General features: G+C 47.8%; 1 protein-coding gene across 2 annotated transcripts in view; it reads right to left on the bottom strand.

The window, feature by feature from the left end:
* The window catches only part of Asap2 (ArfGAP with SH3 domain, ankyrin repeat and PH domain 2), a 150364-nt gene that overhangs the window by 45617 nt on the left and 80736 nt on the right, over positions 1 to 24011 (bottom strand). For both annotated transcript variants that reach the window (XM_021661436.2, XM_021661448.2), the window contains exons 4-9: positions 19264 to 19338; positions 17421 to 17470; positions 14776 to 14905; positions 12595 to 12680; positions 6786 to 6861; positions 6499 to 6585 (exon numbers count right to left, since the gene is read on the bottom strand). In XM_021661436.2, the coding sequence (XP_021517111.1) occupies positions 6499 to 6585; positions 6786 to 6861; positions 12595 to 12680; positions 14776 to 14905; positions 17421 to 17470; positions 19264 to 19338 (504 nt within the window). The remainder of the gene's footprint in view (positions 1 to 6498; positions 6586 to 6785; positions 6862 to 12594; positions 12681 to 14775; positions 14906 to 17420; positions 17471 to 19263; positions 19339 to 24011) is intronic.

Here is a 24011-nt window from a genome sequence, read left to right as displayed (position 1 = left end):
ATTCTGGCTGACCTATTAGGCGTAAGTGGATAGGAAATGCCCACGAAGAGTTCACAACCAGGCAAGGGCTAAGACCTTTTCTGTTTGTTGTGGATTCTGCCAAGCCATGAAACAAGATGAAAGGAGATGTGATGATAAGTGGTTTGCTTAAGGGGCAGAGCCTCTCAGAGCCGGAGTAGAGTGTCAGACAGAAGCGCATCTCTGATGCCACAGCTCCCTCCACCAAGCGGAAGTCATCAGAGACTAGGGCCAACCTCCTTCCGGGTGCCAAGAAGCTGATCATTACCTGAGAAACAAAGGCAGTGCCCAGACAATGATGGAACTAATAATGTCTGAAGATCAACATAAGATCCAAACTGAAGAGAGAATTTAAAACACCCAAGAACTGAGGGACCAAAAGTACATACTGCAGGAAGAGTCTCTCAAAAAAGAAAAGAGAGAGAGATTCAAGACAAGAGAGTTAGGAGACAGGAGACAAGAGCGAGAGCTATGGCCAACACCCAGGGAAGAAGAGACACGGGCTGAGCCAGGAGGAAGAAGAGCCAGATTCCCCGAGTCATAGTACAGGCTTTGGCTTCAAGTAACAGCAAGCCTCAAGGGACTCTGCCCAGTTTAGAATCCTTGTTTTTTTGAGACAGGGTTTCTCTGCGTAGCCCTGGGCTGTCTCGGAACTCATTCTGCGACCAGGATGGCCTTGAACTCAGAGATCCACCTGCCTCTTTCTCCCAACTGCTGAGATTAAAGTTTGGAAGACTTTGGTAATTTGTTCTTTAGGGGGTGTAAAGTACAAATTCATAAGAAACCAGCGCCTAATTTAGGATCATGGAGGTTATAGCTATAAATAAATCTTCTAAGAGTTTTATAATGCTCTTACTCTTGGAGGTAATTTAAGGTTATGCTGAGGCGGGGTTTCAAATTCATTCCATTTCTGATGGGCACACAGCTGACTCAAAACCACTCTTTTCCCACAGTCCTGGCAACCCTGCTGAGGAGTCTACCGACCACAAAAGTATGGTCTATGTCCAAACTCAATTCTGTCCCATCCTTCTGCACACCCACCCACATTCCAACACATGGCAGTGCTACGGTTGTTACAGCTTTGGGGTCAGTCCTGAGGTCGGGACATGTGAGTGCTCCAATTTTCTTTTTCATGATTGTTTTGGATACTCTGGGTCCTTCTGCATGTCCATATAAATCTCAGAGTCAGCTTGTCAATTTCTGCAAAAAAGGCAGCTGGGATTTTGATGCAGAAAGCACTGAACCTCTGGATCTATGTGGGGAGCACTGCTTAACTGTAACCCCATTAAGTCTTCCTATACACCTGAGACTGGATCTGTGAATGCCAGGGCCTAGGTGCTGACTGCATACTCCTCACAGGAGGGTAGCCTCGGCTCTCACACTCTCCCTAAAGGACAGTACTAATTTAAGTATTAGAAATCTGAAAAGAAGGAAGGAAGGAAGGAAGGAAGGAAGGAAGGAAGGAAAGAAAGAAAGAAAGAAAGAAAGAAAGAAAGAAAGAAAGAAAGAAAGAAAGAAAGAAAAGGATAGGAGCTCCACAAGGACCAAATATATCTGGGCACAGGGTCTTTTCTGAGACTGACATTCAACCAAGGACCATGTATGGATATAACCTAGAACCTCCACTCAGATGTAGCCTGTGGTAGCTCAGTAACCAATTGATTTCCCAAAGTGAGGGGAACAGGGACTATTTCTAACAGGAACTCAATGACTGGCTCTTTGGTCTCCCCACCCCCGAAGGGAGGAGCAGTCCTGTTAGGCCACAGAGGAGGGCTTTGCAGCCAGTCCTGAAGATACCTGATAAAACAGGATCAGATGAATGGGGAGGAGGTCCCCCCTATCAGTGGACTTGGAAAGGGGCACGGTGGAGATGAGGGAGGGAGGGATTTTGATGCAGAAAGCACTGAACCTCTGGATCTATGTGGGGAGCACTGCTTAACTGTAACCCCATTAAGTCTTCCTATACACCTGAGACTGGATCTGTGAATGAGGAGATGAGGGAGGGAGGGACTGGGAGGGAATGAGGGATCGGGACATGGCTGGGATACAGAGTTAATAAAATGTAACTGATAAAAAAATAAAATAAAATAAAATAAAAAAGAAAGAAAGAAAGAAAGAGAAATACTGCCTTGGTCACTTGAATGGCTCTTTACGGGAGACTAAAATTCTATATATCACTGAAGAGTCTTTGAGCTGGGTATGGTGCCCACCTATACTCCTGGCACTAGGGTCAGGGTGGGAGGCTCACAGAGGAAAAGTGACACTGGTAGGACCTATGACTGGGGAGCCAAATGGCCCCAAAAGTCCTGGGCCTATGATAGGAGAGGAGGGCTTGAGCAAGAGTGGGAGCAGAAGAGGCTAGCAGGGAGGACTGAAGGTAGCAGATGTGGCAGTGATGAACAGCAGCAGAGGTGGTCCAGGACAGCTCAGACACTGTGTGTGAGCGCAGCAGGTTGTGCAGCATGGCCTCTGTTCACTGCTACGTCTCAGGAGAGTTGAACAAATGAGTTATCATCAAGATAAGGAGCTGAGACCTTAACGAAAACTCTCATACCTCTCCTACCAACTGCAGAAATAGGCAACATTATTCCTGCTTTGTGGGAGACTGAGGCTGGGGAGGCCTAGACCCTGCCTCTCTCATGCTACCACATGTGAAAGACTAAGACTTGGCATTTCTGCTCTGCCCTAGTCCTGAATCAGAAACTAGTCTTCCTGCTCCACCTCTGAGACGGTGTCACCTCCTAGCCACCTTCCAAAAGTTCCGACTCAGAAACTGTAGCCACTGGCAGAACCCCCAACAGAGCTCTCACACTGTATCCCCAATTGCTCTTCTCATCCCACTTCCAGATTGTTACTGGGGACGCAGGGAGCACTGTGCCCCCCTTATTCTGATGCGTTTGTGGGGTGCACAGCTTGAGAAACAAAAGCTGATGGTGCTGAGCAAGCCTTCCTCCCACCAAAGCAGGTAAGACCAGGGCAGGCTTGCCCAGGACTCAGCGCAGAGGCTGGCAGTGAGATAGTGTCGAGCAGGACAAGGCCACAAATCCAGATAGGGAAAACTAGAGTCAGAAGGAGACGATGGTCAGAGCAGGGTCTGCTATTCGACAGCCAACTGCTCGATCACACGCTACAAGAATGGGACACTTAAAAAAAGAGACGCAGAAGCAGAGGCTAGGAGCGGTGGCCCACACCTTCAATCCCCAGCGCCCAGGACAGCCAGGGCTGCACAGAGAAACCCTGTCTCAAAAAAAAAAACAAGACACACAGAGAGAATAAAGACCTCCTGGGACCACCTCCCAGAGCCTGGTCTCCTCAGGACCACGGCTAAGTTCTCACTGCCAGTGGCCTCACAGCAGATCACCCCTTATGGACCTCACTGAGATGGCTACCTGAAGATGTGCACAGGATGGAGAGAACAGAAGATGAAAGCGACTGAGAGAAAGGGCATGGTGGCAGCCAGTGGCACTAGGGGTGCCAGGGATTGAACCCAGGGCTCTGTTTGCCAGGCAAGCTTTCTACCACGGAGCCACATCCTTGGCCTTCCCATGACCCCCGCCTCCCTTCCTTCCTCCCTTCCTCCCTTCCTTCAAGAGGGTCAGCCCTGGCTGACCTGGCATTCACTCTTGTTCAGGCTGGTCTTGAACTCAGAGCTCCCCGCTGCTTCTGCCTCCCAAGTGCTGGCATTACAGATAGGCACCACCATGCCTGGCTAACTTATTCTGAAACATGTTCTCCTGTGCTTGTCCAGGATGGCCCTGACTTTTCTCTGTAGCCAAAGCTAGGCCTTAAACTTGGGCTCTTCTTGCCTCTGCTTCCCAAGAAGCTGGGATTTCAGATGAGTACTACACCAGGACCAATTGAAGAATGGACCCTTTCTAAAAATCAAGCATGAGACACAGATAGCTGGTATTCACCATTTGGTTTTTATTTTCTCTAAGTCTGAGGTTCTTCATGACAATGAATAGAAGTATCCTCTCCAGAGAGAAACATATAACCAGGAAGGTGTGAGAACCTGAGAGGCCTAGACTCCAAACTGAACTACAACCACAGGGCGGCAAAGAAAACAGCCACCGAACTAATGGCCACATTCTTCATCTGTACCTAAGCTGAGATTTACAGAGGGTAGCAAGAAGCAATCACTCCTAGCAAGCGAAAAAGCACAGTCCCTGGGCCCATGGTTTGAGCTTCTATGTCATTCTCTATTATATTACATAGGCAGAGTTAGTTTTCGCAGTGCTGCTAAAAATCTATTCAAAGTCTCAGCTTTCTGAACCTCTCAGTCGCAAAAAAGAACCCAACCAAAGGGAAGCAGAGTAAAGCAGCCATGCCCAGAACCCTATCATGAAGATCATTTAAAGGCATGTAAGATCTGACTTCTAGTATTTGTTAAGTAAATACTGTGTCCGTAGACTGTCCCACAGACTGCGTGAGCGAGCAACAGCACGAACATGGAATGATACAGGAAACATTCTCACAACCAGGAAAGAGGAGAACCTGGCCTGAAAAAAAAAAAAAGCCACTGGACACAAAGCTAGGCGAAAGACAAGGACAGTCTCCCCCACCCCACCAGTGCCACTGGCGTAACTGGGCAGGTTCATTCAGAACTGTCAGCAAACAGCTCTCCAATGAAACCAGTTTCCTCAGAGCTCAGATTCTGCATGACCTGACCCAGCACCGTCCCTGTGTCCCAGTGGCTGCCCACCCAGCCATGCCTCATCTTACACTGAGTCATTTCCTGGGTTACAGCCTCCTCAGACAAAAACAGCTCTCCACCATTCACACAGACGCTCTGGAGAGTGGCCACACCGATGACGACAGCCTCTCACGCCTGCCTCTTCTACTTTCTTCGAGGCCACAGTCTAGGATCACAAGAACTGCACTTTCTGTACTAGGAAAAGGTCACCACGCTGTGAACAACCTCTAGCGAAACAGCGTTATGGAGAAGGTGCTCGGAGGCAATCCCGCTGAGAAAGGGTGCAGGACTGAGCGCCTCCAATCCCATGAAAGTGTGACAGCGGAAGCCTAAACTACACTTGGCAATTTTCCATTCCACCCGTCGCATGCATTCAAACTCGGCTGTCTTTTTAGTGAAGTCATGTACTACAGTGAAAGAGGAGACATTAAAAGCTGAAACAAGCTAGCCATTAAGGTGTGTGAAGAAATACCTATGAATGAAATACACGTAACTCTGCAATTTGTGAAAATACTGGGTACTTACTCTCCTAGACTTCGGTCACGAAAGGTAAGCGCATTTAGGAGAAAAACAACAAGATTCAGTTACAGTCTAAGAAATACACACTGTTAAGTAGTTATTTAAATTTACTGAACAGGAAGAGGGCTTACATTAAATTCCCATTACACCCCACTACTCAGATGCCGAAACAGGAGGATCACTCAAGCTTGTGAGTTCAGGGCTAACCTCAACAACAGACTAGAGACAAAGTTATTCATCGTTACACTATCACTTGGTGATATGTAGGGCACACAAACATATCACTATACCAGAGGAATGATGGAGAAGAACCACAGATGGCCACTGGAGTGTGTGTGTGTATGTGTGTGTGTGTGTGAGAGAGAGAGAGAGAGAGAGAGAGAGAGAGAGAGAGAGACAGGCATCTGTGAGAGTGGGCATGCGAGCACCATAACATGTTTTCAGGAGTTGGTTCTCTCCTTCCACTGCAGTATCTGAGAACTGAACTCGGACAGCTAGGCTTGTACAAGCCTTTCACCCTCTGAGCCATTGTACCAGATCTCTTCTCATCTTTCATTTTTGATTTTTACACAAGGCATCATATATTTTATACGAGGCATATATATATGTGTATATATATATATATATATATATTCATGTATGTGTGTAGTATGTATGTGTGTATGTATTTATACTGCAGTCTGGCCTGGAATTCACTATGCACCAGCTGGGGCCTCAAACTTATGGTGGTCCTCCTGCCTCAGCCTCCCGAGTGTTGGGATTACAAGTAGGCGCCATTACACTCAGCCTAACTCCTCATAGATAGAACAGTATTGGGTTTTAAGAAAACTTGTCCCATTCCTACTTCACACAGACCAGGAGAAAGTTCACATGGGAGAGTTTACACGGGGAAGGGAGGGAAGAGTTCACACAGGCAAACGTTCTCACGGGGCAGAGTTCACACTCAGCAGAACAGGGAAATCACAGTCTAGGAAGAGAACTTAAGGTACACACAGGACAAACCCTGAGCACTACCAGAAACTGAGCAAGAAAGCATCACACCTGGCCACCCAGGCCCACAGTGGCTGTTGCTCCCTGAAGTAAATATCTTAAAACAGACGGCCTTATAAAACTACAATTTAAAAAGCAAAAGACCTTTTAGGGCTGATAGACACGGTCCCGTGAGCCCCTGGTAGACACGGATGTCATATTCCTCAACCCAAAGCCTCTAAGGCGTGGGGGCTGGGGGGGGTGCACGACTGTGCTCCTTCAATCTTAAATGCCCTCACCTCTTTCTGTTCAACCTGCAGTGCCGATTTCAAAAGATCTCGAAGCTGTATCAGTTGGCGTCGCTCCTCATCCTGGGCCTGCTTGATCTTTGAAAAGCAAACAGAGCAGAGAAGAGTAAAACCGGGGCGCACTCAGGTGCTGCAGACCACGGCATTGCCACCCACGATCACACATGAGCGTGGCCTGTTCACGTCATGCCTCAGCTCCGCTCCAGAAGCACCATGGGGTCCAGGGTTTCAGAACCGAGGCCTGGATGGTGACAGCAGCTGTGTGTGTGGCTACTCACTGTGTGGAGGTCTGTGGAGAGCGTTTCAATGGAAGGCTTGAGGCTTTCTACTGCTTTCAGTCCATCCTGGAAAAAGCTGGGGGAAAGAAAAAGCAGAGGCTGGTGTCACAAGGGAGAAGACTATTGGAGGGAAGGCAGCAGGACAGGACGCGATTCCTGGAGGAACAGAAATATGCACAACACACCAAAACCAGAATAAAATGACAAAGCTGTAAATGAACAGAAAAGGAATTAGACTAAGCCTGAACATCTGTGATTTTTTTTTCTTGACCCACATAATGAAAGACCTGATTTTCTAGTTAATAAATGGAAATGACTCTCCTGACAGTGGCAGCGAGAGCTCTGAAGCCCCCCCCCCCAAAAAAAAAGTCATGGGGTACAAACAAGAGTACACACTGGAGAATTCTCAGAACAGGAAACAGTTCAGTGGGAAGGAGTCCAAGAGAGGAGCCAGGCAACTTTGACACACATGAATGGCCGGGCTGCATCTGCACAGCAGAAAAGCATGGTGGGTTTTAAGGGTTAGATATCACAAGGCATCTCCTAAAGATAGGGACTGAGGGCTGTGAGGTCACTTCGACAGAGGACTCGGAAATGTAGCAAAGCTGCTGGTCTTCAGCACGGCCCGGAAGCTTCACCGGAAGCTTCACCGTCAGCCAGCCAGACTGGATTTAGGATCACCTAGGAGATTTCACAGGTGGGTCTGTATGCAAATTTCCAGAGAGGGTTAGCCAGTCAGGGAAGACCAACGTGAACATGGGCGGCCCCATCCCAGGATACCAGGGGCCTGGACTGAATGAAAAGGGGAAAGCAAGCTGAAGGCCAGCACTCCCCCCTGCTTTCTGATATGACATGAGCCGGTAACTTCACCTGCTACCACAACCTTCCCCTCTGGCAGACTCCATCTCCACACGTGAGCCAAAATAAACCTCCCTCCCTTCACATGCTCTTATCAGCTACTTTATCACAACAACAACAAAAGTAAGTAATAAACCCTGTTGAGGGGAATAGGAGGAAAGTCTTCCCGAGGGCTTAGGGAAATTCACTATTTTATAAGCCTGACAACCAGAAGTTCCTTCCCGGGAAACCTACATAAAAAGCCAGCTGTGGTGTGCATTCGAATCCCAGCGTGCTTACAATGAGAACGGAAGTGGGGACTGGAGAATTGGCTAGAAGCACACACAGTGGCAGAAGAAGAGACTACGGAAGGAGGAAACTGGTTCCCAAAGTTGTCTTCTAACCTCAGGGTCACCCCGTGGGACTGCAAGTATCACATACCTACCCACCTACACACACACACACAAATGACAAACACACATCTGGGGGGAGGGAAGAAAGTGACCTTGGAATCACATACATAGTCACCTAGGTGATTTTTCTTTTTTCCTTTGAAGTTCATCAATGAGATCAATTTATGACCCTCTGAGACTCTTTCAGACTAGACATGTCACAAAACAAAGGGTCATGAAAACAATGCATCTTGTCACTGAACTTAGTGATGGGACGGACGGACAGACAAACACACATACACACATACACGCACATTGGGCTATGGACCATGACATCAGGCTAACAGGATATACAGGCAAGGCTGCTGGTGTCCTCATCCCACTCCTTAGATATACACATGACACTGTCGATTTTTGGTTTATCTGGTTTTGTTTTCTTAACACAGAACAGGCTTCTGGATTGGCAATTGATTCCCTGTGTCAGTGTCATCTGCCCAGGTGTTTGCAAACAGAGTAAGGGCAAAGACTGCAGGTCCCCTGCCTCTCTGGGCCTCCTAAATTGGCAAGGAAATTTTTTTTTGGGGGGGAGGGGTTTCTCTGTGTATAAAGCCCTGGCTGTCCTGGATTCACTCTGTAGACCAGGCTAGCCTCAAACTCACAGAGAGCCGCCTGCCTCTGCCTCCCAAGTGCTGGGATCAAAAGGCATGTGCTTGACAAGGAAATTCTGAAGAGCTGCAGAGTTGCAGGAACCAAACACTGAGCTGCTCCTGTCACGAACTCAGGTGATCTCTATGTTTTAGTCACAGTTTTTCTCTATATAATGGTTTCTTTAGTCACTCCAAATTCTAGTAATGTAGCTAGGTCACAAGAGAAAGGTGGCGATCAAGAGACGGAGAATACAAGTATAGGACAGGGGAAAATACACCAGCAAGTGAAGGCGGCGGTGCCTGGGGAGGGAACAGGTACACAGCCCTAGGCACCTCTGGGACTAGGGAACTCTCCCTGAGGTAGGTGGAGAGAGCAAGGGAGTAGCCGGTGGCTTAGGGACCTGGCTCTCACTCACACACGTGTGCCTGAGAATGCACTCAGAACTGTGACACAAACCTGGGCTAAAAATGTAGATCTTGTCTTTGTCACAGCCTTGGCAAACTTACAAACCTACCTATGCTCCCACTCTCACTTTCAAGACTCCCATCTGTCAGTGCCCTCCCTGTGGAGGATGCCAACCCTGGCACTGCAGCAGCTTCAGAGTAAAGGAGCTCTCCAGCTGCTTCAGCAACCTCAGTGTCACTGTGACACTCACGCGTGCCTGTCCCTTGAGAATCGACCCCTCCCCAAAGCCTATTAGCGCTTTTTCCAAGCTCTTCAGTCAAAGGGCTTTTAGCATCACTGTTACCAAATCAGACTTTGTTCTCGTCCCATTAGTCGGTTTCTAACCTGTTCAACCTGTCAGACTGTCAAGCCTTGGAGACAGAACTATTTAGATGCAATCTTTGGTCCTCTCCTGGACCACACACACTGCGCCAATCTCCTCATGCTCACACTACCACCACGCCAGGACAGGTATGCCTCATCTGTTGAGGGCTTGCCCATGTCACCCACCCTCTCCTGGCATGAATGTAAACTCCCCCAGAGCTCTGGTTTCCACGCCTCAGGAACGCAATATCCCTAGTCCATCACGGCTCTGAGTGGTGTGCCCGCAGAGCGCAAGGCAATTCACACGTGCTTCCACCTCCCAGAGCAACCGCCTTGTGTTAGTTACTGTTTTAAAGGCTGCCCTACTTCTAGCTTCTATTACAAAACAGCATCCTCTCCCTGCAGCTGCTTCACGGATGCAAGTGCTATCTTGACTCGAAACTTTAAAAAAAAAAAAAAAAAAAGATTTCTTCAAAATACTTCAAAACAAACAAACAAAAAACCACTACAAAACCTAGCAAGGAAAAATGAATTTAAGAAGCAAAATGAAGGTGCTTGGAAGTCATCCTAAGGATGTGGATGCCACATGGAGGCATCTCAGACTCATAGAAGACAGCTGTGGCGAGGTGGCTTCGAGGGTAGGGACCAGGATACCTGAGGAGGAAGCATGCAGGTCTTCATAGTATGCAGAACACACACCATGAGCTTTCCTCAGTTCCCAGGGCTCGAGAGCTAGGCCTCTCGGGCTTTGTTTCATCTCCCAAGTTATGAATTAAGCAATTCGAGGACACAACCCCCACACACGCGTACACCAGCACTCATCCAAGGAGGAAACAGGAAAATTCATGTTTTAGAAGGTTACTGAACTTGTGTCCATAAAAGGCCAAGTAATTCACTTTCCACAAGTGGCCTGTTGCTACCCAACTGGTAGTTTGTGCAAAATAAAGAAGAAAAAGGAAATCTGAGAATAACTTCTTCCTAAAAATAAAAACTCAGCAAGGAAGCGACCTACTTCCTACACAGCCTGGCAGCCGGGTTACGGGGCGGACAGAGCAGCTGAGCTGCTAAACAGTCTGTCAGGGAAACCACCTCAAAAACTCTAGAAATTCCGAGGTCCTCTTGACTTTGGGCCAGTCTTTCCCAGCAAACACTCCACCTGATCACAGCTACAGGGAAGTCACCACGGCCATACAGAGAATCGACAGCTGTGCAGCCGTGAGCACGCCCAGCCGTGAGCACGCCCAGCCATGCCGCATAGAAGTGGGCTCGTCCACGTAGCATCCCTGCACATGGGATTGAATAAAGACCGTCTCTGGGCTGCTGCTCAGGAACCAGGAGCCAGGACTGAGTCCCAGGAGAAACATTCCAGAGAAGGAACAAGGTGTGGGCAGTGACACCATCCCCAGGCAAAGCCCATTCCAGGAGAGGTAAACAAACCGGTGTGGCCACTTGACCTCTGAAAGATTTTTCCAACCGCTTCACACTTTCCACTCCAGCTGTGACCAGTCTAGCCATGCTACCTTGTCCCTTAGTATGCTATGACAATCCACTGTCCCAGGCCACTTCTCTTAAAAATGTTGTTGGGATTCAGACCCAGGACAAGTGCCTGTTTAACATATGGAATTGGACCTGGCCTCCAGGTTCTCCCAGCATCCCTCAGTCCCTACCTGAGCTTTCCAGCCCAGGGGCTAGTCTTCCTCTCCCCCAGACACTCCTTACTACATTTCGTCTCTCCCTCCTCTTCCTCTGCACTCAAGCACTGCCTCCAATAAGCTGGCCTTTACATACTTTAATTTGGCTTGAATTCATTGGCTTATTTCGTCAAAAGAGAATGCCTACTCAAATGTATTTGTTTAGCTTTCTGTGTATGTGTGTGCGCCTAAGTGTACCTATGTGCAGCATGTGCCTTCGGGAGCTCTTGGAGCTCAGAAGAGGAGTTGGATCCCCTGAAACTGGAGTGACAGATGGTTGTGAGCGATCATGTAGATGCTGGGTTTCCCCAGTCCTCTGGACCAGCTGAGCCATCTCTCCAGTCTTCAGAACACTTTGGCAAACATTCCGTTCCCAGGTCCATTTCCCCAACCACATCCCCTAGTCTCAGCACTTTGCCTTACACAAGCTGGAACTCCATCAAGGAGTGCTGGGTGAGTATAGGAGTATAGGAGCCTTCAGTTTGTACTTATACCAGTGGTCAGGGGCCCGGGACAGGGACAGGAACCATGTGGAGGGCTTTGATGTCCAGAGAGCAAAGCTAAGTACCCAGAACATGACGTTTTTCTTTCTTTCCTACTGACTTTCTAGGACCAGAAATTTAGGAAAGTGTTGTCTTAATATAATACACAAATTAATGTCATTCTCCTTCTTTCAAAAGCAACGAAAGCCTCTGAGATCATGTGTCCTGTCAGATCAAGCAAGTTGGCCTCTCTAACAACAAAATGTATTTGATAATTATTGTCAATTTATAATATTGTATATATTTTTATTTTTTTATTGAGACATAATTCTCAAGCCATAAAATGTTTTTTTGTTTTTTTGTTTGTTTGTTTCTTTCCTGAGCGCACAGTGCAGTGGGTTTCAGTGCAACCAGCACCAATTCCAGAATATTTCTGTTACCTCCAAAAGCAAGTGCACACCCATTGAAGGTCAGGTCCCATCTCTTCCTTCTCTGTGGTAAGGCTAAACTGATTTCTGACTATAAATGTGCTTTAACCTCTGACTTGGCTAATTCACAGAGTGGCCTGTGTCTCCCGCTTCCATCTGTGTTGTAGCCTGAGCACTTCTTTCCTCCCATGGTAATTTACTTATTCATTCATTCATTCATTGATAGGATCTCATGCAGCCCAGGCTGGTCTCTACATAGCCAAGGATGGCCTTAAACTTCTGCCTCTTCTGCCTCTACCTCCTAAAAGCATCCAGATCACGGCTGTGTGCCACCACACTGGTTTATGTGGTGTCAGAAATTAAACCCAAGGCACATCCCGCCCACCAACCCCCATCACCCGTTTCTTTTCTTTGCAGTTCTGGGGGTTGAATCTGGGTCCCCACATGTGTCAGATCTAGCACTGAGCTGCATCCTCGACCCTCCGGCAGTAATTTCCAAGTGATTGTCGCTGCCATCCAGGCAGAAGCATTCAAAAAAGACACTGTAGAGAAGGCGCACTTACTTGCACTGGGCGTGGAAGTACTTGATCAGATTCTGAAGCAAATCCACTCCCTTTTTAACCTTGATTTCATTGACCTTCAGCAGATACTGTCGAGAAATAAGAATCAGATGGGATGTTTTGTTTTGTTTTAAAAAGAGCAGACAGTTGCTTAACATGAGCTTCTGAAAGACATTGGGAGTTGCTTTTGAAAAGGGTCTCCTGTAGCCTTGGCTAGCCTTCAAGGAGGGCCTTTAATTTCTGATCCCCTGGCTTCCACCTCCCACACCTGGGAGGTGCTAGGATTACAGGTGTGCAACACCACATCTGGCTCACGCTGGGCTGGATACTGGCCCCAAGGGCTTGTGCATACTCTGTGTGCACGCTACCAACTGAGCCAAACCCTCTGTTCAAGACTGAGTCTGTCTTCTTGAACAGCTTGTAGACTGGTCGGGGCTTATGGTAGATAGACGCTGGATACTTTTTGCATACATGACTAAATGGTTCTGATGGCCAGGTAACCACCTCTCCTAACCAGATACTGTAGCCCATCGAGGCAGGACAAGCCTCCTGGTTGCATGGAAGGAGGATGCCTAGAATGAATGGGAGCCTCTAAGTGTCTTAGATCTTATGTTCATTCTTCTACCTGGGTCCTGTGATGCTTCATTTGAGACACTGTCTTTCTATGTAGTCATGGCTGTCCTGGATCTCAGATCAGTGGTATGTGCCACCCTGCTCAGCTTCAAATCCCCTTCTTTGTCACCTCACTGTCTTCAACACTAACGGCTAGAATCCAGTACTTGAGAGGTTGTTATGTTGCTGACCCAAAGCCCTTTCCCTAAATATGAGTGCTAAAAAAGGTAAACTTTAAGGTAAATTGTATCAAAGCCACTTCCAATCCAGTGAATCCACCATGGGCCACTTAGCAGGCATTATGAAATGCATGGGATCCTTCCTTCAAAGTATAGAGAAAGGACTCTATAAATCCCCCTCCCCCACTATGAGGCCACATCTCATCTTCAAGACAGGATGGCCCAGGAAAACCTGCCAACCTGAGCTGAGCCCCATGAGTTCTCAGAGTGTAGGAACTCTCCTAGGCTAGCTGTACAAGCCAGCCAGGGGACAGGAAGCCACCCCAAAACCATAACAACAAATGTTCTTCTCTCTGTAAGAATTGCCTCTGTCCTCTTCTTCCTTTTTGATAGTTATTCACTGTTAATTGGATGTCTGGCAATGGCCCAAAATGATACAATCGTTAATAAAATGCTTGGCAACCTATCAAGACTTAAAATGTGTACTCTCTTTGACCCGGAAATTCTACTTACCGGAACTTATTCTAACAGACAATCAGAAAAGCGTACAGAGATGAATAGGAAGGAAGGTTTATAATGGCTTTTTTTTTTCCTTAAATAGTGCCTGGTTTAAGGGGGTATGACAAGTGCCGCTGGGGATTACACCAATTCGGAGCCCCGGAGAGACACAGCCATTTTCACTCACAGTAAGGCATAAAACCAAAAGGTCTGCATGCTCTGTGCTCTCTGATAAATAAAGGCCCCTGGGGTCAGCTCCACTGCTACCCCTTTTTTCAAGCACAGGCCACATGGAGCAAGAACCCGAGGGTAGGTGATATCTGGGAACAGGATACCAAGGATGTTATTGAATGTCAGGGTGCCATGAATGTCTTCTCGCTGACTCCTCACTCATCTCTTTCACTGACTCCACAGGTGAAATAAAAACTCCTAAAACCATGAAAGAAGTAAGTGTTGTAGCCATACTGTGAGAAAGTATGGGAGGCAGAGAGGATATTCTTTAAGTTCTCTCTTCTTAAAAAGGGGGAGGACACAACTGTGTGTGTGTGTGTGTGTGTGTATGCACTGAAATAACAGGAATTGTGAGCAGCCTGGCCTGGATGAGGGGCCCCTCACAACTGAGCAGCAAGTGCTCTTAAATTGTGAGTCACGTCTCCAGTCCTCTCTCTCTCCCTTTAATAAAGGCTGGTGTTAGACTAACCTAAGCTCACACACCAGTCAGTAGCGTACGATTCCTTCACCAGAACAAACCTTTGGTACAGAACTGCAGCCCCGTGCCCTAGCTGGTACGGTCTGTCACCAAAGCCGTGGGTCTCAGCTGAGAACACCCTGCTGGAGAAAAAGTCTGCACCGGTGGCTCAGCCCGCACCACTCGGCTTCCCTGCTCGCGTCCTACCTCACACATCTGCAGCTGGAAGAACCGTCTTTCCTTTTCCATCTCCTCTGCAATCTCAGCCCCGCTTATTTCCGTACGAATCATCCCATGCAGCTTGGCGTGTTCCTTTTTCTCCTTTTCTATTTTGGTTCTGTGTATGAAGAAAAAGCAAGGATAAATCAGGAGGGCTTTCCCACACAGTGCTCCCCACCGGACAGCCTCACGGTCATCCCCTGAGACAAATGCTCGCCACACTCTTCAGAGCAGGCAGCCTCTTAACCCTCACAAAAGGCAAACTGCCCATTTTCATAAAAACATGTCAGACTTGGCCTTCCTGCGGCTTACTCACCAGATCTACCTAAGCGCACCTTTTGGGCCTGATCTGTGACTGAGGAGATGGAAGACACACATGCACCTTCGTGCCTGATCACCAGCCTCTCTCTGAGACCTCCGCTAGCACCCTCCATGCCTCACTTAGTAAAGCCACATGCTACTCCACCTTCCACGGTGCTCCTCACGACAGCATGGTGCTGCTCATCCACCCTTCATGCCCCTTTCCACGGTGACCTCATGCTCAGTCACATTACCTAAAATGTCACATATACAGTTCGGGTATAGACTGATCAAGGGAAAGGGAACCAGAGAAACAACAGCCATAGCTCTGGATCTAAATGCTGGTGGCTCGTGGAGACACGGCTGGCATTTTCTTTAAAAACTGTTTGATGACAGAATAGGCTACTTGAGGGTTCCCCGTTCATCACAGGAAGTAGAGCGTGAGCATGTGTGTACGTGTTGTCTGTCTGCTATATATGTCAAAGAGGCAAGATCATCTGTCCTTCACTCTTTTGTCTAGGCTCATGGAGTAGACCCAACAAGCTGAAGGAGAGAAGAATGTGAAGAACCAGAAGGCCATTTGGCAGGGACATCGTTCAGTGAATTCAGGAACCTCAGTGGAGCTGTGACCATGGGATACCGGGGCCTCTGGACTCCTCCTACAATTCTAAGGTTGCTGGCCATGTATCTAAATATTCAGTACAGAGCTGCTGCCCAGGAATCCTGAAGATATCTTAAACCTAGTAATTACACACGGCTCGGCCTCTTGGGATAGAGGAACCGCCCACGGTTGTGGGTTTAAAAAAAAAAGCTTTTTGATGTATCCTAGGATTGCCATGCGTTTAAAAGGTTCGACCCCCTCCACACCAGGCTCTGAAACTCCACTTCGTTCTGTCCTTTCTCTTCACAACCAGAGGCTTCTCTGTTCACACTGCTCTCAGTAGCCACCCACCCCGCTTCAACCACCCACAGTCCTAAGCGAGTTCATGGGGGGAGGAAGTGCGCACAGGTACAGCAGGACAGATGTTAGTTAACACCCCTCCTGACCCTAGCTTGAGACCCCCTTGCTGGGTTAACTAAGCGGCAGTCCCCAGCAATTGGAAGCAGCAATGCCCATCCCTGCTTACGTCACTGAACTTATCACAGTTAAGGGGCTGAGGGAACAGGGCTGGGAGTCTCTCTAGGTAGAACAGACTGCTGGGTCCCCCAGTTCCAAGTCTGAGTGGATGCCACCAGTCAAATGCCAGGCCTGAGATCTCGGCAATTTCCAGACAGAAACGAAACATTGCCACAGGTGGAATGAGCATCAAGGTGCGGCTCGGACGAGCACTGTGATGCTTCATTAAAGAAAAAAATCTTAGGATGGCTTTAAAAAAAACAACAGCCCGGTTAAAACATAAGTCACATCTGAAGTGATTTCCTTCTTAACCATCCTCACTGCACCAGATGGTTTCATACGAAAGTTTCTTTCCATTCAGGAACGCCTCCAGCCCCCAGAGAGATTACAAAGTAAACACAAGGCATTTAAAAGAATTGTCGCTTTCCCCAGTATTTAAATAACTGGAAGTCTTTAAGGGGCCCCCTCACTAGCTTCTTCTGGCCAGTCCAGTTCTGCCTGCCTTCCGAAGGAGAAACCAATGAGAGGTTCTCTAACTTCCTGCAGCTGGCTAGGAGGGGCCTGTTCTTCAGTGGACAGTGGGTCAGGGTCACAGAATCCCGGCCACTACAGCCCTCCTAGCAACCAAGTAAAACTGAAGGGAAGCCCAAGGGACTTGCTGGTGTTTCAGAGAAACAGGGACCCAGAGCTTAGAGCACACTTCAAACAAACAAACAACCCAACAGTTTATGGAGGTGTGGCTGTCTGTCTGTGTAACTGAGGGTGCATGTGTGTCCTGGTGGGCATGCGGAGGTCAGAAGACAGCCTCAGGTGTCAGTTGGTTTTGCCTTGTTTGAGACAGACTCTCTGGTTTGCCACTCTGTAACAGGCCACCTGGCCCACAAACTTCCAGGAATTCTCCAGTCTCCATCTTCCATCTTACCCCAGGAACACTGCAATAACAGACACCCACTACTGTATCTGGAGATTCAAACTTGGGTCTTGTTTAATGGGTCCCCAGGAAGACAGTGAGAAATCCTGTTCTATAACTACTATGAAGAGCCACCACCTCGAATGCAGACAACGGACACAGAGGCACCTGTCATCATGAGTCCAGGCAATACAGCTTTAGGCAAATTCTTTCCTGGATTAGGTTTATTATTAAGCAACAAAAACCTGATCTAACACTGAAATCTCAAATTACCTACATTAAGAAAATAAAATTTAAAGCACTCACATTTTTGTTTCATAATCCTTCCAGGCTTTATCAAAGGGCTTTTTCAGATCCTGTAAACAGAGGGACATCGAGTAAGTTCAATTAATCATTAACTTCTGTGCAAGACAAACATCCTTATCCCTAGACTGGTTCTGCACAGTCCACAGCCTCTGAAAGAAATCACGTGTGGGAGCCTATGAAAATAAAACCAGATGTTTTTGATAAACGAGGGGAGGGCTGGCAACCTTCTTTTTCCCTCTTTCTCACTTTAAAATACATATTATTTTAAATATGCAACGTGCACAAAAGCAGGCAGTGAGTTAGTTCACAAGCCCGCTCCCAGGTTGCTCAGCCCCCTGTGATGTCATTACTGGTCGCCGCCACCAGGGGCCAACACTGTGCTCTCTCTCCACCTCTCTGCCTTGCTTTCTTTCCTGGGGGTCTTCCACTATATCTTGCTCTCTTGCTCTCTCTCTCTATCTTCATCCAACAAACTCCTTCCTATCAGATGTGCTGCGTGCACAGCATCATTTTTTTCTATAAATGCTAACACATACAACATGCCTACCATCCATTTTCACTTCCGCCCACATCCCATTCTCCCATTTCCTTGGGCTTTACTTCTGCACTTTTCTGTTTAGAACTTAAGATTTATAATTTAGGTTTTTTTGTTTGTTTGGTTGGTTTGGTTTGGTTTTTTTGTATTTTCGAGACAGGGTTTCTCTGTGTAGCCCTGGCTGTCCTGGTTTTCACTCTACACCAGGCTGGCCTGGAATGTATAGAGATCTGTCTGCTCTGCCTCCCAAGTACTGGGATTAAAGGCTTTCGCCACCACCACCACTACCCAGCCAAGATTCATGATTTCTAATGAGACTTGGTTAGCAAATAAATAAATAAATAAATAAATAAATAAAATTACTGAGGCCTTTAAGTCTACCATAAGATTCCCACACAGTTCTGCGGCCTTCAACAAGATTCTCTTCTGTGTTTAATTTTGGTGTCTCCAGCAGCCACATAAGTTTTTCTGTGAAACTGCCCTCCTGAAACTGACAGCCCGGCACTTGGTGTGGATCCATGCTTCCACTATGGGTCATGTCTTTCCTCTGTGGAAGGCAACCTCATAGCCCTTGTTTTTGTTTTTCTCCTGGTAAATCAGCTGGCCTGACTTCCGGCCTCCACGGGGAAAAAAAGCAATGTCCCTTGTGGTCCTAACAGTTCTTTCCTTTCAAGGGACACAGCAGGAGGTCTAGGCAGAGGTCCCCAAGATGGGCCAGACACTTTTCCATATGTTCGTAAATGAGACCCAAAAATCACATGCACATACAAAGACCAGGGTCTCTCAAGGACCCAGCCAAACATCCTTCTAACCCCAAGGACTAATAATAGTCCCTGCTTTCACTAAGTACTACAAGGCCTTAGTGGTGTAAGTGTCCAGGCTTGCCCAAACAGCCAGCATCTTCTGGAGGTCAGACACATCATCAGCTCATGCTTATGAGACTTTCTGTCCCTCCCTAGCATCCTTTCTTCGGAGTAAATCAGCAACGCAGCAGCTAGGAAGCCAGATCCCACTGCTTCTCCTCGCTCCTGTCATGTGGAGGAACCCTCAACTGGCTCATATCCCTACCCCCCCCACCCCCTCCATACCTCACCCCCACCCCACCCCCACCATGGTCTCCCTTTACCACCAGCAACAGAACAACCCAAAGGCCAAGAGGCACCACTGTTCCCACATAAGGTGGCGTCAAAGTGTCAAATTAAAGGAAACAAAACAGACGCCATCCCTGTGGCCTCATGCGGTGAGTGGAATGACAGCCAACAGTGCTGTGATTCCCATGATGTCAAAACACCAGGGTTAAGCTCGTACCCCTTTGACGCCTTTCAGGTCTCCTTTTAGCAAGCTGTCCAAAGGGAAGGAGATGATGTTGTTCATATTCTGAATCTAGAAAGGAAAAGAAAACAGAAAAGACGTTCAACTTCCTCTCTCATCCAAAGCAAAGATAACAAAGGCGTTGGAAGGGACATTGGTAATCACTTACCTTCACGGGAAACCCAGCACAGCATGGTGCTGTGGGTGGCCTTACCCACCTGCACCCATTTTGTTTTAGAAGTGAGCACAGAGCTAATGAAAGAACTGGATCTGTGTGCTTCCACAGTAAGAACCTTTTGTTGTTAAGTTGTGAGAAGTTATTACAATGAGTAAAACCTAAGCCTGTCTGAGAACCATCAATCAATATGAGAATCAATCAGTCAAAAGCCTGGAACACAACCTACTTCCTAACCCCCTCAGGGCTATGTGTGGGCCCAGCTAGCATGCTCCCAACATGATGGGAATGAGAGGAAGGGAGATCAGGGGCTTTTCTGTCTGCTGGGAAGGCATGTGAGTGAGCGCTGAAGGCGATGAGTGAAGAAATGAGCGTGTGGGGTTAGATGACAGACAGCAAAGGAGGGCTGTGTGTCACTGAGTGTGAGAGACAGGGTGCGTGTATGAGTGTGCTATAGTTATGAGTGTCTGGGTGAGTGTGTGTGTGTGTGTGTGTGTGTGTGTGTGTGTGTGTGTTGTGTATAGGTCTGTAGCTAGAAAAAGGAGAAAGCTGAAAAAAGAAAGGGCAGGAATTGGGGAGCCAGTCCCTCAATTTCCCTACAGCAAGAGATGCTGTCTTGAACTCTCACCATGGGGTGAGTCAAACCCTCCTGACACACTTGGGGTTCGCTACAAGCAAGCAGAGCTGCTGCAAGGCCACCTCCAATGTGAGCTAAGTGGGAACAGCAGAGCTCCAGCCTAGAAGCACTGTATTTTCGAGACAGGGTTTCTTTCTCTGGGTAGCCCTGGCTGTCCTGGTTTTCACTCTACACCAGGCCGGCCTGGAATTTATAGAGATCTGTCTGCTCTGCCTCCCAAGTACTGGGATTAAAGGCTTTCGCCACCACCACCACTAACCAGCCAAGATTCAAGCACAGATACAAGCCAGCACAGATACAAGCCCTGAACACTAAGATGCCTTCCCCAGACGGAAAATACGCTTGAGACCCATGTTCCGCCTCTCTGGGCTCAGCCTACCCCTGCCATCATCACACTATGGCAGCAGGTCCCATGTCTACACCACAGGAATAGACAAGAAGAGACAGGAGAAAGAATGGCGGAACTTCTGCATTCACTGGCACTCTCAGCGAAGGGAACTTAATTTCCAGAATGGGGAGATAAAACATATGCACCATTTAAAAAGACAATTTGGAATATAACTGGGCTTAGTAATGCACACTTTAATCCTAGAACTAGGGGGGCAGAGGCAGGTGTATCTCTGCGAGTTCCAGGACAGCCAGGACTATGCAGTTCGACCCCCATCTTAAAAACAAAAGATAACTGGAATACGGTTACGAGATAGTAATAACCAGATAGCAATTTTAGTTACTGTGTGTTTGGGCACGTTGATGACACATAAGTGTGTGAAGGTCGGAAGACAACTTTCGGGAGCTGTTTCTCTCCTTCTACCACATAGTTCCAGGGATTAATAAATTCTGGTCCTCAGGCTTGGCTGGCAGCAAGACATCTTTACCAGCTGCCATCTCCTAGGCCCTCAGCATATAAATTTCTGAGTAAGACTGGAACTTGCTTGAACAACGCTACAATTGCCAAAGTGTACAATGATGCTGGCATTAAAAACAAAAACAAAAAACAAAAAACCCAAATCACACTGCCAAATGAGCTTCACTAATGACCGTCATTTCCAAAATGATTTTTTTGAGTATTTGTTTGTGGTGGTTTGAATAGGAACGGCTCCCATAGACTCCTGTGTGTGAACGCTTGGCCCCTACGGAGTGGCACTATTAGGAGGTGTGGCCTTTTTGGAGAAGATGAAGTGTGTCACTGTGGTGGCCAGCTCTGAGGTCCCCTATGCTCAAGCTACGCCCAGTGTGGCCCACAGTCTCCTTCTGCTGCCTACGGATCAAGATGTAGAACTCTCAGCTCTCTCCAGCACCATGTCTGCCCGCACGCTGCCATGTTTCTCATCATGACGATAATGGACTGAACCTCTGAAACTGTAAGCCAACACAGGGTAAATGTTTTCCTTGATAAAAGCTGCCACAGCCATGGCGTGTCATGGGGTCTCCCCACAGCAATAGAAACACTAAGACGCCGTTGCTTTAGTATTAGATAAGCCAGCATTTGTCATGGGCCTGGCATCCGCCCAAGGCACGCTGTAATCTGCTGTGACTTGTGAGGATTAAGCTTAACAGATCAACTTTTAAATACTGTAACGCTCTGTTGAAAGTGAGGTCTGTGGATGACAGCATCGAACCAGTCTTTGCCTATGATTAATCCCTGAGAGCACCTGGGTTTCCATTGTGAACTGACAGGAAGACCCTGGGCAGGAACACAGGGCTCTGCAGACACCCCCCCCCAAGGTCAAGGACTACGGCAGACACCCTGGGGTGCACTTAACTACACAGCTCTCCTTGTTCCTGTCACCACCACCCTCCACTATCAGCTGCTTCCCCAGGGGAGAGTCCCCAACGCCTCTCTGCTCTGCATCACACGACACAGCCCATGCTACGCCCAGCACTCTTCACCTGCCAAGCACTTCCACAACCACACCCACGTCTCGGCTACCCAGTGCCCATCTCCTTACTTATGCATTTCATCTCTTGTTCCCTGCCACAGGCTTTTAGGCCCTGGCTGCCCCAAGTCCTCCTTCACAGTCTTCCCAGATTCACCTGGGACCTTGTTGCTAAGAGATACTAAACTGCTTATTTGTGCATGAGGCAAGTGACCTCCCTCTCAATGCAGCTCATCTGCCACTTTCATCCCCCATTCGGCTTCCTCAACTGTTTCACTGGCTCAGGGCTTGTCCTCAATCTCTCCCCTGACTGCAGTGTCCCGTCTTGTCCTCAAGATCCAGAGCTGTTTCCCTCCTGGCAGACCTCAAATGCCACCTTTCCCAGCAGCAAGTGCTCTTTCCTCTTTCTCCATCACTCCCTAGGCTTTCCCTGTTCTGAATTTCTCCTGGCACTTGGCAGGCCCTCCCTGCATCTGGTATGTGCTATACAAACACCCCACTCCACACCCCAACCCCATGGCTCCCAGCATGAGGGTGGCCTGAGGGCCATGCTGGTGGAACAAATCAAGGAACTTTCTCTGAGCACCTAGGACCTGAGGCTTCAGTTATAGAGTGTAATGTTTAAATCAGATGTAGGTGGGGTGGCACATTCCTGTAACCCCAGCACACTAGAGGCTGAGGTTAGGATTCCAAGTTCAAAGCCAGCCTTGGCTATTTAGCAAGACCCTGCCTCACAATAACAGACAACAACAAACTAGTCAACTATAATACAGCAAATATGTGTGTAAATATATCAATCCACCCATCAGTTGTTTTGTTTTTTTTTTCAGTCTACTTTGCAAAACACTAAGAGAATAAAAATCAAAGTCAAAGCAAGGATTATAAACGCTAGGGGTCAGGGTGTAGCTCGCCTAGCATGTACAAAGCCCTAGGTTTCAATTCCCAACACTGCATAAACCAGCATAGTACTACCTACTTGTAATTCTAGCACTCAGGAGGCAGGGGCAGAAAGATCAAGAGTTCAAGGTGCTATACAAACACCCCACTCCACTTTATAGCCAGGATGCTGGCTATAAAGCAAGTTCAAGGCTCTGAGACAAACAAACAAAAACCCAACAAACAAAACAGGAAGGAAGGTAGGTTTACATTGATAGTAGATTTAAGGTAAACCGGGAAGGTAAAACCAGGCAGAGGTGGGCAAAGTCTACAGGAAATAGACAAGTGTGAACAACTTGTAGCTACACACACATACACACACACACACACACTCACACACACACACACAGATTGTGTGCTTTTATCTTCATTTAAGAATGCTTTAGACTATGGGCATGCAGCCCTCTATGAAGGAACATTTAAAAATTACAACAGCTCCAGGTAGTAGCAAGGGAAAAACTGGGTAGGGGAGGGGGTAGGAGATGAAAAGAGAGACATAATCAGCCCTAGGAAGGCGGCTTCACGGGGAGGAGAGTGGCCTCTAACACTGGAGCCACCATGAGCCCTAAGGGAAGCACTGGGGGATTTCTCAGTCACTTTTATTTGCAAACTAGGGGAGCTTTTGTTGAGCATGGCCTGAGAAATCAGCTTTAAAACACAGGGAAGAGCTCTGCCTTCCTGTAGGACTGGAAAGCAGCGTGCCCGGGCAAATGGAAGGGCACGGAGGGTGGGCCCACCTGCTGCTGCCAGGGCAGAGGGGCCAGCCATGACCTACTGAGAGTGAAGCACGGGTGTCAGGCCTGCCCAAGGACTCTGTGTTCTGTTCCCCAAGTTTTCTTCGTGGGGTTAGTCAAGTTGACTGAAATAGCAAACTATAATAATAGAGGCCAAAAGCAGACAGGTGTTGAGTGGAGCTGGGGAAATTAACTATTGGAGAAAAAAAAGGGGGGGGCCTAAAACTGAGGCATGGCAAGAGGCCCGGCTTTACAAAGGTTCCAGAAAGAACTAATTCATTTCTATAGGTAATTCTTATTGATACAGAAAATATACCTCAAGAAGGCTGCTTATGTTGCCTGCTGGAAGGAGGAACTGGGCTAGAAGGATAGTTAGGAACTCCTCA

This window comes from Meriones unguiculatus, chromosome 1 (assembly GCF_030254825.1).
Source record: "Meriones unguiculatus strain TT.TT164.6M chromosome 1, Bangor_MerUng_6.1, whole genome shotgun sequence".
Taxonomy (NCBI): Eukaryota; Metazoa; Chordata; class Mammalia; order Rodentia; family Muridae; genus Meriones; species Meriones unguiculatus.
This window is presented reverse-complemented; position numbering and strand designations above follow the sequence as displayed.